This window comes from Pocillopora verrucosa, chromosome 6 (assembly GCF_036669915.1).
Source record: "Pocillopora verrucosa isolate sample1 chromosome 6, ASM3666991v2, whole genome shotgun sequence".
Taxonomy (NCBI): domain Eukaryota; kingdom Metazoa; phylum Cnidaria; class Anthozoa; order Scleractinia; family Pocilloporidae; genus Pocillopora; species Pocillopora verrucosa.
The window spans coordinates 19415038-19431558 of NC_089317.1; the positions used below are offsets into that span (position 1 = coordinate 19415038).

Sequence of the window (16521 nt, forward strand, 5' to 3'; positions counted from 1 at the left end):
CAACACGTCTCATCCCTGCTAAGTTGGTTGGATTTAATGCATTAATACGTTGTTGTTGCGCTAGTTGTGAACTGTGCTGGATGTTCGACGCATCAAACATTACTAGTGTAGGCTGTTTTATTTATTAGATATAAAATTTGCTCCATGACATAACTCGAGTATGTCGTTTTCGCCGACCACTCGGTTGAGTCTTAAGCGCTGAAAATGGTGTTATCACCGTTCAAATTCAAGCATCATGCAAGAAGTTCTGTGTCCTCATGGTTATGCAGGTTTGCTAGATAACCTCCAATATGCTTCTCTGATGATTATGAAGATATAAATTTTGGTACTTTTTCAAAGTTGTCGACCCAGGCCATCGTGTTATCTTAAAGACCTATTCTGTTTACAAGGGCTGGAACCAAACCCTCATGCGTCCAGAGCGCTAATCGTGAGACCACAGCATCATCAAGACGAGAAGGCATCATAACCAAGTCTTAAAACATCCATCTTCCATCCATAGTTTCTATTCTGTTTCGTCTATCAAATTTTACAATTCTATTCATGTTCGAGTTCTCTTTGAGTGTAATGTTCTTTTTAAATAAGTTTAAATCTCCACTTTCTTCTTATTGCAATTATATTGATAATAATTCTAATCGTTTGGTCTGGGTTGTATGGTATTATGGCTTCGATTGCCCTCTGAGAAAACAGATGGACAAAACCGTTCAAAATAAAGATAAGACAACTGTGTCATTCCAATTGAATTTCGGAAAATAAAGCAAATCGTGGCCTAATATTTCGTGCTTAACTGCTGCATTATGTACAATTTCTGCAAAGTCTAAACGTTTGTATCAACGTTGCATTATAAATTCGTGGCTCGCTCTGGCTTATGGAGTCACGTGATATTCCTACATGAAAAGGTCGAACATCATTGGGCATTCGACGGCCAACATCAACTTGTGTCAGATGACTCCTTGGATGATTAGTTAAAAAAAAAATAAGCTTAATTAATATCTTGTGTGCATATGCCGTATCTTTTCTTCTTTCGCTCTTCGACTATGACACAGCTGAAAAATAAAGAGGAAAAGCGAACTGACCTCCATGCCATTGAAAAAAGACAAGCAAACGAAAAAAATGCTCCTACCTTTCGCTTCTCTAAAAATTTCTGCATAAATTCTTCTGGTGTCATACTCTCTGTTAGGAATAAAACAGTGGTTCAATTAGTATTTCATCACTTAGCTAGTTTTAAGCAAACAAAAAGCAAGATTTCTTGGCGATGTGACTTTCCAAGAAGTAAAACACGTACTTACTCGAAAGAAACTCATCAGCGATGGCCTTAAGAAATTAAAAGAAGATCCAGTTAGTTCCACTGCGAATGAAAACTAAGCAATTTTTATAATGCACTCATTTTCATATAGCACGAAGCATATAGCGACAAACCGAAGGAATATTTAAGCTGCAATCCAAGATTTGTTTTTATTTGTTTTGTCTGCTTGATTTCCCCGTCTGTTTGTTTTCATCTCACCAAATTTCACAAAAGAAAAATGAAAGGCTGTATCTAGGGTACTTACATCCGATTCTTCTTCTGCCTGCGCTGCTGCTATTTCCAAGCGCGTTCTTATTTGGACCAGAGACAATACCTATCAAAATGTCCAGAAAAGAGTTTTGACATTTGACTTCAATGAATAGTTCTCCCTTGAAACGACACAATCTACACCGAAGCGACTATATCGTGAGTCAAAGGACAGAGAACGCACCAGCTCTTGGATGTTCTATGCTATTATGCGGTAGTTTTCTGAGCAATTGTTAATCGTGTATCGAAAATACTCAGGGATCAATTTGTTTTTGCTTTACTTCAACCTGCAATTGGTCCTGAAGACTTGCTCCATTTTCTCAACCAATCAGGTGCAAAACTGAAACAAATTATGACTTGGTCGCCCGCGTTTTACCGCGCTTTAGGCATTTTGGTCGGTTTGACCTTGAGTTCTCATTGGCTCTTACAGGTATTTTTCTTTGTTCTGATTGGCTGTTGCGACTTTAGTTTTAGTTTTACGACACTCAAAGCACTCTTTGGCGCCATCTCGAATCACGTCGCCACAAATAAACGCAAACCGGAAGTTTACGTTTACCACGACCACTCCATGGAGGAGGAGAATATTTATGTCAAGTAACAGCTTTCAGATTCCTACCACCTTGAAGGAGAAAGTTCGTTCAAGATAAATTAAAAGGGTACAATGTCCTATCGGTATTTCTAACAAAACGTTACCTCACTAAGCTCCTTCTGTTTCTGACTTTTGTTTGCAAACTCTCCTTTCAGCTCGGATACGCGTTCACACTGCAGAGAAATCGAAGAAAAAGGTAAAGAAAGTAGCGAGTCCTTGTAAACTATACTACATGTCTAAATTAGCAGCTTACACGAATTGAATGACCAAATCTAATAAGTTGAACGAACGAATAACCAATTTGTCAGAGGTAAGCAAACGAATCTTTGGGCTAAATGTAACAAGCTTTTACTGATAACAATTAATAAATTTACCTTTAATTTTCTTTTAACATTTCAAAACATGCATGAATCCTCTAACCCCTAGGAGTGACTAACATCTAATTCCCCCATACAACATCACCCCTGAATTACGCATTAAGGTCACAAGAACAAGGAAAATAAGCTCTTGACTGTCAAACAAATTCTCCTTGTCAGCACCTCAGGAAATGTGCAGGGAACAGAATGGAGAATATGCATACTGATGTTAGGATGTAAAGGGTTACACCCTTACTCCCAAGCTCTAGAAATTAGTACTTCTTGCTGCCTGCCACACACTTCTTGGTAAGTTCAGATAATCTGTGTTAAATCAAGTATTTCCTCTCAGTTGATGCCTTCCTATATTCTCATCATCTGAATGCCTGATATTGATTTGATATTGTAAAGAGGAAAAACTCGTTTGAAAGGGTTGAAGGTGTGGCTAAGATGGCATGATTACAATATTTTAAAAGAAATTTCAGTTTCCTGTACTTTTGTCATGATCTTAACTAAATTTGAGTTTGATTCAGAGAAAAAAAAATTTAAAAAAAAAAAATATATATATATATATATATATAGGTAGTTCTCCCCTTTGCACAACGTTAACCTTTTTACTCCCAAGATCTCATTAGTAATTCTCCCTATTGTCTGCTATTCAATTCTTATTATGTTAGTTTAGAGAATTTTCTTTCGGATCTACTAATAATCCCTTTGCTAATTGATATTTCTTTATTCTCATCACATGTCTGCTTGATACTGTACTGATATTGTAGGGAGAAATTAAGTCTTGGTCATTCATGGGAGTTCAAGGGTTAATGAATGAACATTATCAGCTAATGTTACCTTTTTCAACAGTTCATCTTTACTACCCTCCAAAGTTGATTGAAGGGACAAATTAAACCCTAAAGAGAGATCAAACACAGATAGTTGCAGGACAACATTCAAAGAAATAATTGCAACAGAGGAAATTGAGAGAAGCCTGACATTTTATAACAAAAGTGTACAGGAGATATTTAACAAAGAAGTAACACAAAGGTTAAGACAGTTCAAAAGGAACATACTTGCTATTTCTTCATTTTTCCTCATCAATTCTTCTTTATCAGCCTCTAGCTTTTTCATCTGAAATTTCAAATTAGTAACTATGATTACCTTAATGCCACTTTGTTTAAGTCAACCAGATGGGGAAAGAATACTCCCCTCCTGGGTGGGGTGTTTTTCTTTCCCTACACCCCCCACCACTCTTTAATCACCACCTTTAAAAATCTGAGATCACAGGTCAGCTCGTTTGGATCAAGTCCCTTACCCCACTCCCCTAAATTTGACAATTTATCCATTCTTGTTTCATTCAAATTTCCCTCTAACCTGGAAGTCATGAATTTTCATGAAAATACCACCTTAATACAAATACTCATCCTAATGTTAAAGTGGAGAAACACATAGACTAAAAACTGACTGTAAACTTACTGATTCTAGTTTGACTAAAAATGTGTCCATTACTTCAGGCTTATCAATAAGATCTTTGAGCTCCTCAAGACTGGGAATGAAAATGTAAATACAACCTTCAGTATCAATTACATAAAGATGTTGTTCATGTTTTGTCATTTTAAGCCTTACCTTAAACCATCAAGCTCTGGGAATGAGTTTGGCACTTTTGCTGGTTGAGTTGGCCTGGGGGGTACTGGTGGCCTTGATGGAGTAGTCTGAGTGATCTGAAAAATATAACGGAAAATAATGGAAATAAAGATGACAAATACTCCCAGTGTATACCAGTATTTATACATGCATTCCTTCTCTTTAAACTATCATTTCACTGTGATGATAGCACATAATGGATATGTAGAAGTAAACATTTTAGTTAACCCTTTTTGTCCTCATAAAAACAAAACAAAAAAAACATTTCTATACTGTTCTGTATAGACTTCCTGTCATGGTAGTACTGACAAGGAGAATTCTTTATTAACAGTTAAAAGCCCCTCTAACAAGCGATCACTTCGTTTATTCTTGTAACCTCAATGTTTGATTTAAGGGTGGTACTGTAAGAAGAGATTAGATGCTGGTGAGGTTTAGGTGTTAATAGTTAATCTGTTGTGGACATAATGTAGATTAAGAAGGGGAAACCCATTTACTGCAACTTGATCATAATGCCCAGAGGCCTTGTAATGTTGAAATGTTGAAATTTCATCCGCCATCCATTCACAAAAAGAATTACAAATTTAAATTTATGTTTAACACTCAACCATGCCAGAATGTACCTGTGAGTTACTGCCTAGGTGTGGCATAGCCCCTGCACTGGTAACAGAGAGAGCAGAGTACTGGCTTACAGGTGAATTCAGTGAAGACAAGGAGGGTGTACTGGAAGGAGCAGTAGATTGTGGAGTATACTGGAAACCAGGAAAACTGGGAAAGCTGTATTGAGTTAGAGGCTGATAACCACTTGAACTTGCAGGGAATCTATGAAACAACAAAATCATTTCACTTGTTATTATTTTCATTAGTAAATATTCATAATATTCATATGTTCAAGTTATAAGCTAAAGTTGTTTCCGAAATTTTATATTTTTAAAGGTGGAAGACTGCACAGCATCTTTCAAGAAGGTCAAATGTTCTGGAACCAAAACAAGAACAACTACCAGGTGCCCAGTCAGAAAAAAGGTGAATATCACATAGAATTAAAAAGAAACTAATAGCAATTATTAAGTTTTAACCTCTATCATTACCTTACTAGCCTTCTGATTGGCTCACTAAGTCTCAGTTATCAGCTCACATAACATACTCTGACCTTATATGGAAAATGATCTGTCATTTTGCTTTAAAATTCATTAAAATTTGGTTACCTGAATATCGTAAATATCCAAATGTTCAAAATTTAATAAAATTTAGTGAAACAATTATTTCATTCACACTTGTTGGATACTAGATTGATTATAGCCAGCCTTGTTGGATATTTACCATCTCATAACATGTTACTACACCACTCAATGAAAAATGCCAGGTACATTTAATAGTTACCAAAAACACTTCATGTTTTTAGTAGCTGAGTGATCTATATCCCAAATCAATACACTTTTGACACTATTGAAACCAAAATCACAGATAATGATATAAATCTGTGCTTGAAAATGATGTTACACAAAATAGGTGAATCCAAAAAACTGTCACACAGTTGGGGTTTCCTTGACCCTTGAACTCCCAGAAGTGATTAAAACATGTAATTTCTCCCTTCAACAACCATACCTTATCCACCAACAGGTAAGGAAAATATTTACACTGATCACATAAATTACCTTGATCTAACACCAAATTCTGATAGCTCATTTGTAAGGAAATGTATAACAGCTAGATGGGAGAATAAATCATCAGTTCTTGGCAGTGAAAGGGTTAAATGCCACAAGAACAGGTAAATGTTTGCAGCTGCACTTACTGTGGCTGCGATGTGAGAGGACCACGAAACTGAGGGGGGTGGTCAGAGAATTCCTTTAAAACCTCTGTGATGACTCTCCCCAGGTTGGAGTGCATATAAAACTGAAAACAAAAGAAACAAAAACTTTTGGTTTCCATCATTTAACCATTTAACTCCTATGAGTGACCAAGACAGAATTTCTCCTTCCACTGTCAATAAAACATCAAGCAGACAAGTGATGAGAATAAAGATTATTGGCTAAACCAATAAGAATTGTCTGGCAAGCAGTAGAGAGAATTATTAACCCTTTAACTCCCATAGGTGACCAAGACAGAATTTCTCCTTACAATATATATACAATATCAAGCAGACAAGTGATGAGAATAAAGAAAAATATCAATTGGGAATTATAAGTTGATCCAATTCCAAATTCTTCAAACTAGCATCTGAAGAACTGTATAGCAGACTTTAAGGAGAATTACCAATTAGATCTTGGGAGTGCAAGGGTTAAAATATCTTAAATAAATACATTAGATAGCAAAGATGTAACAAGAAGAGATGAACTTAGATAGTAGAGGGTGTTAACTTGACATAACATCAAACTGTAATTCCTAGACAAGTAAATATACAGCAGATGGAAAATAGAATAACATGGCAGATCTTAAAAGTTAGAATCACTGGGTTAGCCTCTTTAAGACTCCATATCATTAACAGTCTGGCCTGGGTTGTTCAAAGCTGGATAAAGATAACTCAGAGTTAAATTAAATGTGAAAATTGATAGCAGTTCTGAAGGCTTTCAAAAAAGATTCAGTTTAAATATTTTTGCTTGCAACTTGATCATTGAATGGTCCAGAAGGAAATGGGGAAACTCTACCCTAAAAGACTTTTGAATAAAGAAATAAAGAAACCTGGATATAAATTTAACCCTAGGTTAGTGCTGATTGGCCTTCGAACAACTGGGCACTGCTTCATAGCTGGTGAACCGCAGTGGACTCCCATTTCCCTACCAGTGTTTATTAGATAATTATTTTGCCAAATATGTTTGTGAAATAGTTGGCAACCTTTTACAACAGGAGACTATAAAAATAACTAGTCTCAAGCTATTAACAGACATCCTGATTTTTTGAAAAGCCACCCATGTCTTAAAATGATTGGTTTCGTTTAGCATTGCCCCTTTAACTTCCATGAGTAACCAAGACAGAGTTTCCCCTTGCAATATCAATATGATATCAACCAGATAAGTGATGAGAATAAAGAAAAATATCAATTTGGGGATAACAAGCTGATTTAATACTAAATTCACTGAACTAACATTATAAGAATTGTATGATTGACAGTAAGGAGTTACAAATTTGATCTGGGAGTAAAAGGGTTAAAGGGCATTTTACAGAAAGACTGTGATGTTTACAGGCTGCCCTACCTTCATAAACAAAAACTTAATAAAAAAATGTAACCAAAAAATTAAGAAACACACTTACACTATTTATTCCAGGACATCCCACCACCATCATCTAAGAGAAAAAGAGAGAGAGATAAAAGTTAACTTTTACTATATGATTAAACCCTTTCACCCCTAATAGTGACTAGCATCTATTTTCTCCTAACAATATCACCCTTGAATCCAACATAAAGGTCATGAGAATAAAGGAAATAATCACCAATGAAGGAAGTTCTTGATTGTTGAACAAATTCTCCTTGTCAGTACCTTCAGAGATGTACAGCAAAAAGTATGGAGAATATGCATACTAATGTAAAGGGGGTTAATGATTATTTTATCATAATCTTTTAAGTCTCACTAGTGAGTTTCAAAGTCGCATTTTGCTTGTATTTAAGACCCTGACATTGACATGAATTGCAGGACCCAAACTTGAAATTTTTACCCTAGATCTTTTATGATACATAGCGCCCTTAAAGTTGTTCCTCACCTGATCATTAACCCATGGATGATGCAAAGGTGGAGATACTTTAACAACTGGCCTTTCATTAGGAAACTGAGGGGGTAGGGTTCTAGAGGAAAAAGCAGTTCAACAAATTCATTCTACAACAATAAGACAACATGCAGATCAGCTCAAAAGTTCACACTCCCTAAAGATCCAATGCACAGTTTACCAACCTACAAACAAAGTTTTTTTTGTTTTTGAGGTAACACCTCTTCAAGCTTTATCAGTTCAACAGCTAAATGTTCCAGGGTAAAGTAAGCAGTGGCTTAAAAATTTATGTGGATACCTTTTAAAGCAGTAGACTGCACTTTTTAATGTTTTAAAAGCATAAAAATCCATGTGGGATGTTTGGAGAATGATTGAAAAGTTTTAAATCACCCACCTCTGGCTCATGATTTACAGACTTTTTTGTGTTCTCCCAGCATCCCATGTGGATTGTTGCACCAGTAAACCAATAGAAAATGTAATCTATTACTATTATAAAATAATAATTGGTTTAACAGAGCAATAAATTATAGGTTTTTGGTCACTCAGGGGGCTTGTGGCACCTCAGTTATGTTACAAAGGCATATATACTTCACATAGGTATATATACTTGGTTAAAAAAATGGTTGTTAGAACTGTAGGTACTCTACTTCCACATTCTGAGAGCATCTTAATTCCTATTGAAATAAGTTGGTGTCATACATGTTCAGAAAAACAGTTGAGGTTCCCACATTGAAGGTAACTCTGTATTCCACATCTCTCTGAACTTCTGTGATACTGCAAATATAATGAAACAATTGGTCATGACAAAAAAAAAATTAATCAGCCACCAAAATTAAAAGATAACTACTGTCCTACTACTACATAGATTTTAAACATACATTTCATCTTTCCAGGAAACCCTTACAGTGTTTAGAAGTTTGAAGTGTCTTTATTTACCAATCAGCTGTTACATTGAAAGAGAAGGTAAGCACACTTATTATCTGATTATCCTTTAACTACTAAGGGCTGGTTGTTTTAGCTTGGCTTGCCTATGTAACTAGGCTTCTCTGTTTGCTGACACAAATTTAATCATAGTAGGGCATGAAATTAACTTTTTTTTCTGATAGCCACTTGGCTCCTAAATTCTTCAAAGTGGTAGCCAATTAAAAAAAAGTTGGTCACCATTTTCAAAGACAAAGAAAATCTTTCTTTACGCTGTCAGCGTTCTAGATAGACCCTCCAAAATTAAGTTAGGGAAAAGATCTTTAACGTGCTACAAAGTGGACACAAGGATGGATGATATACAATGTTCAGGCTCATCTAAATCCAAGGTGGCGTCTAGTTATCGATCGAGATGCATGTGCTATGTTTTGGAAACAAACTTAACAAGGAAGTTTGCCGTGGATTTATCTTTACAAATCTTTTTAATTCACTATATCTCTTGGTAACGTTATGATGAAATGTTCTAGTCGCCAATTTGGCGACTAACTCTCAGGATTTGGTCGCCAAAGTGAAAAATTTAGGCGCATTGGCGCCTGTATTAGGTGCAATTTCATGCCCTGTTCTCTGTTTGTTGACACAAATTTAATCATAGTTATAATAGAAGATAAATCTTCCAATGTACAGGAATGTAAAACACGGCATAATTTACTATACATGAAAGAATTGTGTGGAGATCTTATAAGTGTACGTGTAGCAAAAAGTATGTACTGTGACGTCTACGAACTTGGGATTTATTATTAATCTCGTTAAAATGAATATAGACATTAATAGTGGCGAAGTACAGACTATGTACAGGCAGGTTTCATATTAGTCGTTTCATAGATTGAGCAATTTGTTCAGCATACAAGTCATAAGACTTCGACAGAACCAATGATTATGCACCATGCTAGTACGTTTTCAACTGAGAAATTATTTTAGCATATTAAACGCTTAGGTATTAGAGCACGATTTTTTTTTATCGTAAATTAAAGAATTTTGAAAGATGTGCCTGCTGTGGTGTTTAGCGAGCTTATCACTTTTAGCTTTTGAAAAGAACTTCGGAGGGCTTTCTTTCAGTTTGGGTTCATAAAAGAAATGCTTAAATTATACGGGAGATTCTTTGAAACCAAGGCGGCTCAGCTTAGGTTCGTTGTATAAATCAAAGCCGCAGAAATGGGAACCGGAAATAAAAAAAAGATAAGTGAAAAGTGGACTTGAAACTCACTTGTGAAGCGTACGCAACGATTCGATCTGTTTTAGTCTCTGTTGCTGTAAAGCTGTCGTAGGTGGTAGTTGAGACTTCGGAGGTTTCGATGATCCAAATAACCAGCTCATATTTTGGCGACTGCGATCGTTTAAGGGAGAAATTTTAGACAAATGACACAACACCATGACCAAGTTCGGCCGCCATATTTAACTAAATATAAGCATGATGTAATGGGCACAGCCGCTGACTTTTGCGGTCTTGCAACATCCCAGAGTTCCATCGTCTCTTCTAAGAATGTTTCCCTTTTTTTTTTAATTTTTTATTTTATTTTATTTTTTAAATCTGTAACAGCATGATAAAAAGAAGAAAACTATTTCTTTCTCAAAGAAAAAATATTTCTTCTGGTGGAATGGCGCAGCAATTGATGTCTGTCTCCTGATGGCATCGGTTGATAAAAATTGGGATTTTTATCATTAGTATTAGCATACACGACACTTTGCAAGTAATTTTCATTGTAATCCTTTGTAAATGAAACGTTGATAACTTTGTGTCGAATGAGAGCTAATAAAAAAAAAATGAAAAGTTACATTTGACGCTTACGGGCCGGAAAGTCGAAATTGACCGCCAAAAAATGTTATTTGTTTTCAACTTACGATCGAGTCCTTTTATTTTTATTAACTTTTCCTTCAGTTTTTGAAAACAGAAATCTACCTGCTTTTAGAAATTAATATGTTTCCACGCCGACCCCCTGTCGGTAATTTTTATCGATTTGAATTTCGCAGTTTTGTATTTTAATGGCCAAGGAAACGCGAACTGAAATCTGACCCGCGTTTAACTTGAAACCGTACCTGAAATCGATACACTAAGAAAAAATTGATAAAATATTTTGTTTATTTTCTTGTTTGTTGCCTAACGATCCACTTCACCGTCTGTCTATCGATATAAAATTCGTCTTAACGGCGACCATTATTCCAGAAACATCCTTTTGTAATGAAAGTTTTCATTTTACTTTAAACATTTGCATTAATAAATAATATGGATATATTCAGGCCAGCCACTTGCTCATCAAACCATTATTTCCTCATAATGACTTATTTGGCTTCGGCACTTTCTAAGCTTGGTTTCACGTCGGCCCGTAATGAATCAGAAATCTCGGCATTGTTTCCGTGTTCAATGAAATTGAGTAATTGTAATAGTTCTCGAAGAACTTAAACTTGTGTTTCACGCCATTATGTCTTTTGTAATTAAGTGCAAACGCTATAGGCGATTGTGGCAGAAGTACAGTTTTCACCATGCGATCTATTCAAAAATTACACCGGTATTCTTAGACGATTAAAAACACGTTCTGCTTTAAACGGTCAACATCACCATTTATTCTCTCGTTTTACGTTATTTACTTGTTATTATCATTTTTTTTCAATTTCGTGCGTTTTTTTTATCTCTGCTCAGAAAACTATTATAATTATTTCCACGCATTCTTCTTTTGAAAAAGCGAAAACCGCTTTGATAAACTTCAATTTTCCTCATTCTAGATAATGACCGTGGAAAGATGACAGACCTTTTCGACTCTAAAACTTCAGTGCAACACTACGAACTTGCCAAGGCATTGAAAGGCAATCAAAGTTATTTGACGTTGTTTGGCATAACTACTTTTCATTTTCCATTGAATACAGCGGGAGATAAAATTGAATACAAATAACACAGGTCACCGAATATAATGCTGTAATTTTAGGACGAAAAGGTCTGGCAACCCCGTAGGCTAAGGTGTTGATGATCCTGGGTCACACAATTAGGAGCAAAAGGGGAAATTCTCCTAACAAACGTCGGCGAAAAACAAATTTGGATTTTCCATTTCCTTGCCTAGAGGACATTGCGCTTGTCGGTTTGATAATCTTAAGAGCAGCGATAAAACTTGAGTGTTTTAACCTAAAAAGTGTGATAGATATGCAAACATCGATCATCGATTATAAATATCGCTTTCTCTGACTCACACCTCGAAGCGCGGAATTAAAGATTATGTTTTCTTAAATTGAAGTGCCGAAAAGGACACATTGACAGCTAATGACTAAACTATTACTGCATATAAAAGTAAGTTGTTTGACGAAAAACGCTGCGCTCTCCTCAGCTGACACGTTCTTGACAGCTAACGTTTATAAGCGCTTTTTTCCCGCCTAAAACTGAAGGAAAATTTTGCGCGCCAAACCATTAAGAGAAAAAAAAAAAACGAAAACTCGTCGAAACCAAACGCTATCGTAAATCGGCAAACAGATCATCTCGAACACATTTTACAAACAATCCCAGTGTTTTATAAAACAAAGACAATGGTCATAATTGAAAGCTTTGATTTTTGTCACTTGCATAGCCTCTTAAAGCCCAATAAATGTCGCACGCAGTTTACAAAGGCCCGTCGCTGACTCGACATCTGCCGCGTCGCGCAAATGTAGCTCGGCGTGATTCGAACGCGTGGTCTTCTTGCTCGCAATTTTTAGCAAATCAACGTGAACCATGCTAGGATATTTTTTTTTCAATGCCCTAAAAACGATTCGAAAGGTGGTGATTATGAGCTATTCAATCCCTTTTCTGTTCATGTTTGTTTAAGATGCCCTCTAAGCGGTGCCCCCTTTGAGACGATTGTTTTCGCACCGCGTTTTTTAAGCATTTACAAACAAGTAATACGTAGCGAAGTCATCTCATCACTGCCTCGCTTTTTCCGAAAGCCGTGCCTTTCATTCCTGCCTTTCCCTTATTTACCGATCGAGCCATTGTGCCGCTATTCAGTTATTGTATTTTTGTGGATGTAATCTTTTGTTATGGAGATATTAGTATTAGAGCAATTGTAATTCATTCACCTTTGTTATTCATTTTATCTCTTCTTGATCGTCCATTTATTTATTTATGTCATCTCTTTCATTCAACACCTCATGTATTTTTTATTATGTTGTTATTCTCGGCCCTTGTCTCTCAGTTTCTTTTATATAATTATCAATATGCGAAAGTAAGATTTACAATAACGACGCACAGCGCTTCTCGGTGAGCTTTGGTACAGCTGTGTTTTTCACTCGGACGACGGGAGACCAACCTAAATCGATAGAAGGGGGAGTTTTTTTTGTGATGCTTTCTAAGCAGCAAGAAGATTACAGATGCTTCCGTTCAAAGATGCATTTGAAGGAAATAATTTTCTTTGCGGGACGCCATCTGTTTAGGGTTTCTGTAATTATTATACAAATCCATCTCTTTTTTGTGTTCAAATGAAACGTCGAAGATACAAGCGACACCAAAGACAAACTTTCTCCGGTGAAATTTCATCCATCTAACCTCAAGTTTCAAAGCTTGCACTCGTGCCAGCCTTGAACTGTTTCTTCGGACAGAGTACCAAAACTATTTGCTGTTTTAAACCACGAATACGTAGTTTACACCTTGGCACAATAGATGTAAACGAAGACAGTTGTCTTTGTATGTTTGATGGGGAAGATTTCTGACTGACAGGGGAGCGTTTCCTATGCTAACGGAATTTTTTCAAACTTTAACATCAAAGCTAGTGTCAAATAAACCCAACTGAGACAACAAAAGTTGACAACAAATTACATTCAATGCTAATTTTAATGTGACAGTTCGGTGAAAACTTGGGGTTAGTTTTGTCAAATTTAAATTACGAGTGAAAGTTGCTCTGGTAAATAACGGACAAGCAGGGCTTGCGGAGTCACTCTGCTTGGCAAACCAAAGCGGAAATTTAATAGTACCTCCTAAAAGAGCTACTAACCCATGAAATGAGGTCGAATGAGAATTCTTTCAATATTTAAATATTCACACACATAGCCTTATAATATACAAATTCTGACGTGTTGCGATCTGGCAACGGTTTCCGTGGTCAGAAATTTGGTCGTCAAACTCGTCAACATCTCTACGTAGTGAAATGTATTCGTCTGGAATGAATTTGTCCATGAAAAAAAAAATCATATGAAATCGCACGGAATAATATAATAAAATTCTTGCTTGCTCGATAAGAATAATTTACACCAGTTAGTTGCTGTATTATACATAAATAGTCAATCGTGATAAATGGATTTAAGAGTCAGTCACTTCAACTAAAGGAGTAGATATGCGACAGGTCTCCTTACATCTTGTCCCTGCCACGACGAACAGTTGCAAGGAACCGTATACTGTCCATTGCTTCCCTGAACAGCGTGGAGATGCGAGTGAGGACTTAATTGGCCTCCAGGTAAAACAGGCATACCAGAAGCGTTCAGCAGAGCCGAACTTGTCGGTGGAGCGCTTGGATAGAGCGCAGAGTGAGGGTACATTTGCCCTCCCGTGAGCATATCAGGGCGTACAGCGCTTGGAATCTCTAGTCCGCGGTCGAACCTTGATGAGGTAATGGAGTGCCCGGCACTCGAGTCAAAAGTGTATCCTGATGAAACTGGGATAAATGATCGTGATTTGCCGTTCACCGCTGACGAGAACGGGTCCGTTACGAACGATGATGTCGATATACCGGGAGGACTACACTTGAGTAGTTCGTCAGAGGTTGGTAAACACGGTAGTGGAAATGGATAGCGGTCTACCTTTTTCAACAGCGATTTGGGTTTTCTTCGGGGTCTATACTTGTAGTCAGGATGTTCTTTCATGTGCTGCGCCCGTAGATGCTTGGCCTCCTCGACAAACGGCTTTTTCTGATCATCTGTTAACTGCTTCCATTCAGCTCCGAGCCTTTTGCTGATCTCGGAGTTGTGCATCTTGGGGTTGTCCTGGGCGATTTTTCTCCTCTCTTCTCGGGACCAAACCATAAACGCATTCATGGGGCGCTTGACATGTTCAGCTGGCTTGGCCATGTCTGTGTGTGGATATCCTCTACTATTATTCCGCACGATTCACTAAATTTTAGCTCCTAGAGACTTCTAGGTTGTCAAGAGTAAATATCGGTCCGTGCTGGTCGCTGGCTCGTTGAAAGTGAACTACTCGCTGATTGCTTCACGCGGTAAAGATCAAAGCTCGCACCTTAGAGCATGCGTGTGAAATAATTGAGTTTCATTCTCGCTTTCACAAAGTATTCAGACCACGTCACTTTACGAAAAGGCTATCCAATTAAAATAGAGGAAGTTGAATCCGAAAATTCCCCTCGAGTGGTGCCTTTGAAATGTTTTGCGATATTACCTTGATTGGTGTTTCAAAAAGATATTTGGATTTTGTAAATAATTTTCTATTTTGGTTTGGCGAAAGTACAATGGCCCAACTTTTGTTTTCTACTCATCAATTGCTTTCCCATTGTTTGAAGACAATGCACTCAAAATTCAGCGATCTTTAGGCTTTCAGCGGTCCTTGTGAGGCAAGCCGCTCCGAACAATGGATAGTATGTTTTTCCTTTGAAAGTTCAATTCCGCACTTCCATCGCTCCTGGCGAGTAGTTTCCACAAACATCGCGTTAATATTCAACTTGCACTGGGAAATTATTAATTTATATTGAAAGTAAAGCAAAGTAAATATCCGATTCTTTCGGTGGGGCTGTCATTTTTCTCCGCCGAATTGCCTTACAAATGATCAATTATCAAGGCTTTTATTCGTCCGTTTAGCATAAGAATACACTTCGCTTATGAAAGCTTTTGTCTCGCCGTGAAATTGCTAACTACAATGTCGAGATCTTTCACTAAATACACAACAAAACAATTTTTTTTCTCTCTCTCTCAATGTAAGACTGAGGCTGACGGCAAATCCGTGCGTTTGCTCGCGCGCACTCGTAACTAGCACCGTATCATGTTTCACTTTTAATGTATAGATATTTTAATAGGAGTCGAGAGTTTATTGAAGTCTTTTTCACAATTTATTCAATTATGGTTTTTGCCGGAGAGGTTTGGTTTTATTTTTTCATTACTTATCATAAGATGAAGGTTCGTTTGCATTTTCAATCCCATGCTATAAGGAAACTGATTAATCGCTTTGGGCAATGAATAGTACTAAAGCATAAGTGCCCTTTATGAAAGAACCCACTTCCTTTCGTATAATAACCTTTTGTTTGTGCACAATAGAAGAGTCGTTATCATGGTAATTCGTGAATGAAAACTCCTGAAAGCTTGTTGTTGTAGAGGTTCCGTTGAAAGAATTATCATGAAAAAAGCCCTGAATGACTCATCTAAATACGATCGTTTGTACGGGGTAGATTTCAAATTAAATTTATACCTTTCGTGAAGTAAAATTTTCACGCAAAAAAACCCTTCGAAATTTAAGTCTTTCTTTATGGAATGGATTCGTAGAGAAGGTGGAAATCGTGTTCTAGATCGTTTAAACATTTCGACAACATGCTGTTCAGAAGAGTCACAAATGTGACATGTTTAAAAGAGTTGTTTTGGTACTTATTATTCTAATGACCTTTCTATCATTCAACGCTATCAATGTTGAGAGGCCAAGAATTATTTTCAATTTTAGGCAATCTTATCGAAAATGAGATCTGCAAACGAGCGGAACTTGAAAGAGAGATCACCTAAACAAGGCCCGCCACGAAAATCAAAGCTTTGACGCTGGTAATTATGTAGAGAAAAAC

The 16521-nt window shown here is 36.8% G+C and overlaps 2 protein-coding genes across 2 annotated transcripts; both read right to left on the reverse strand.

Moving 5' to 3' along the window:
* Positions 1-99: 99 nt before the first annotated feature.
* On the reverse strand, positions 100-10194 carry LOC131792602 (vacuolar protein sorting-associated protein 37A). The gene is made up of 15 exons (XM_059110018.2): positions 10008-10194; positions 8522-8596; positions 7820-7901; positions 7373-7405; positions 5916-6016; positions 4747-4945; positions 4109-4203; positions 3959-4028; positions 3556-3613; positions 3338-3396; positions 2243-2311; positions 1548-1616; positions 1287-1311; positions 1121-1170; positions 100-1043 (listed from the first exon to the last, which is right to left on the reverse strand). The coding sequence occupies exons 1-15, from the start codon at positions 10172-10174 to the stop codon at positions 984-986; spliced, it is 1212 nt and encodes a 403-aa protein (XP_058966001.2). The 5' UTR covers positions 10175-10194; the 3' UTR covers positions 100-983.
* Positions 10195-13570: 3376 nt separating this feature from the next.
* On the reverse strand, positions 13571-15013 carry LOC131792755 (transcription factor Sox-14). The gene has a single exon (XM_059110161.2). The coding sequence runs from the start codon at positions 14816-14818 to the stop codon at positions 14075-14077; it is 744 nt and encodes a 247-aa protein (XP_058966144.1). The 5' UTR covers positions 14819-15013; the 3' UTR covers positions 13571-14074.
* Positions 15014-16521: the final 1508 nt, after the last annotated feature.

Excerpts from the sequence above, each read along its gene's own strand:
- LOC131792755 (XM_059110161.2), bottom strand. The coding sequence starts at position 14,818 with ATGGCCAAGCCAGCTGAACATGTCAAGCGCCCCATGAATGCGTTTATG.
- LOC131792602 (XM_059110018.2), bottom strand. The coding sequence starts at position 10,174 with ATGGTGTTGTGTCATTTGTCTAAAATTTCTCCCTTAAACGATCGCAGT. Across the intron at positions 1,312-1,547 it reads AGGCAGAAGAAGAATCGGAT|GCCATCGCTGATGAGTTTCT; the intron begins GTAAGTACCCTA and ends TAATTTCTTAAG. Across the intron at positions 1,044-1,120 it reads AATTTTTAGAGAAGCGAAAG|CTGTGTCATAGTCGAAGAGC; the intron begins GTAGGAGCATTT and ends TTTATTTTTCAG.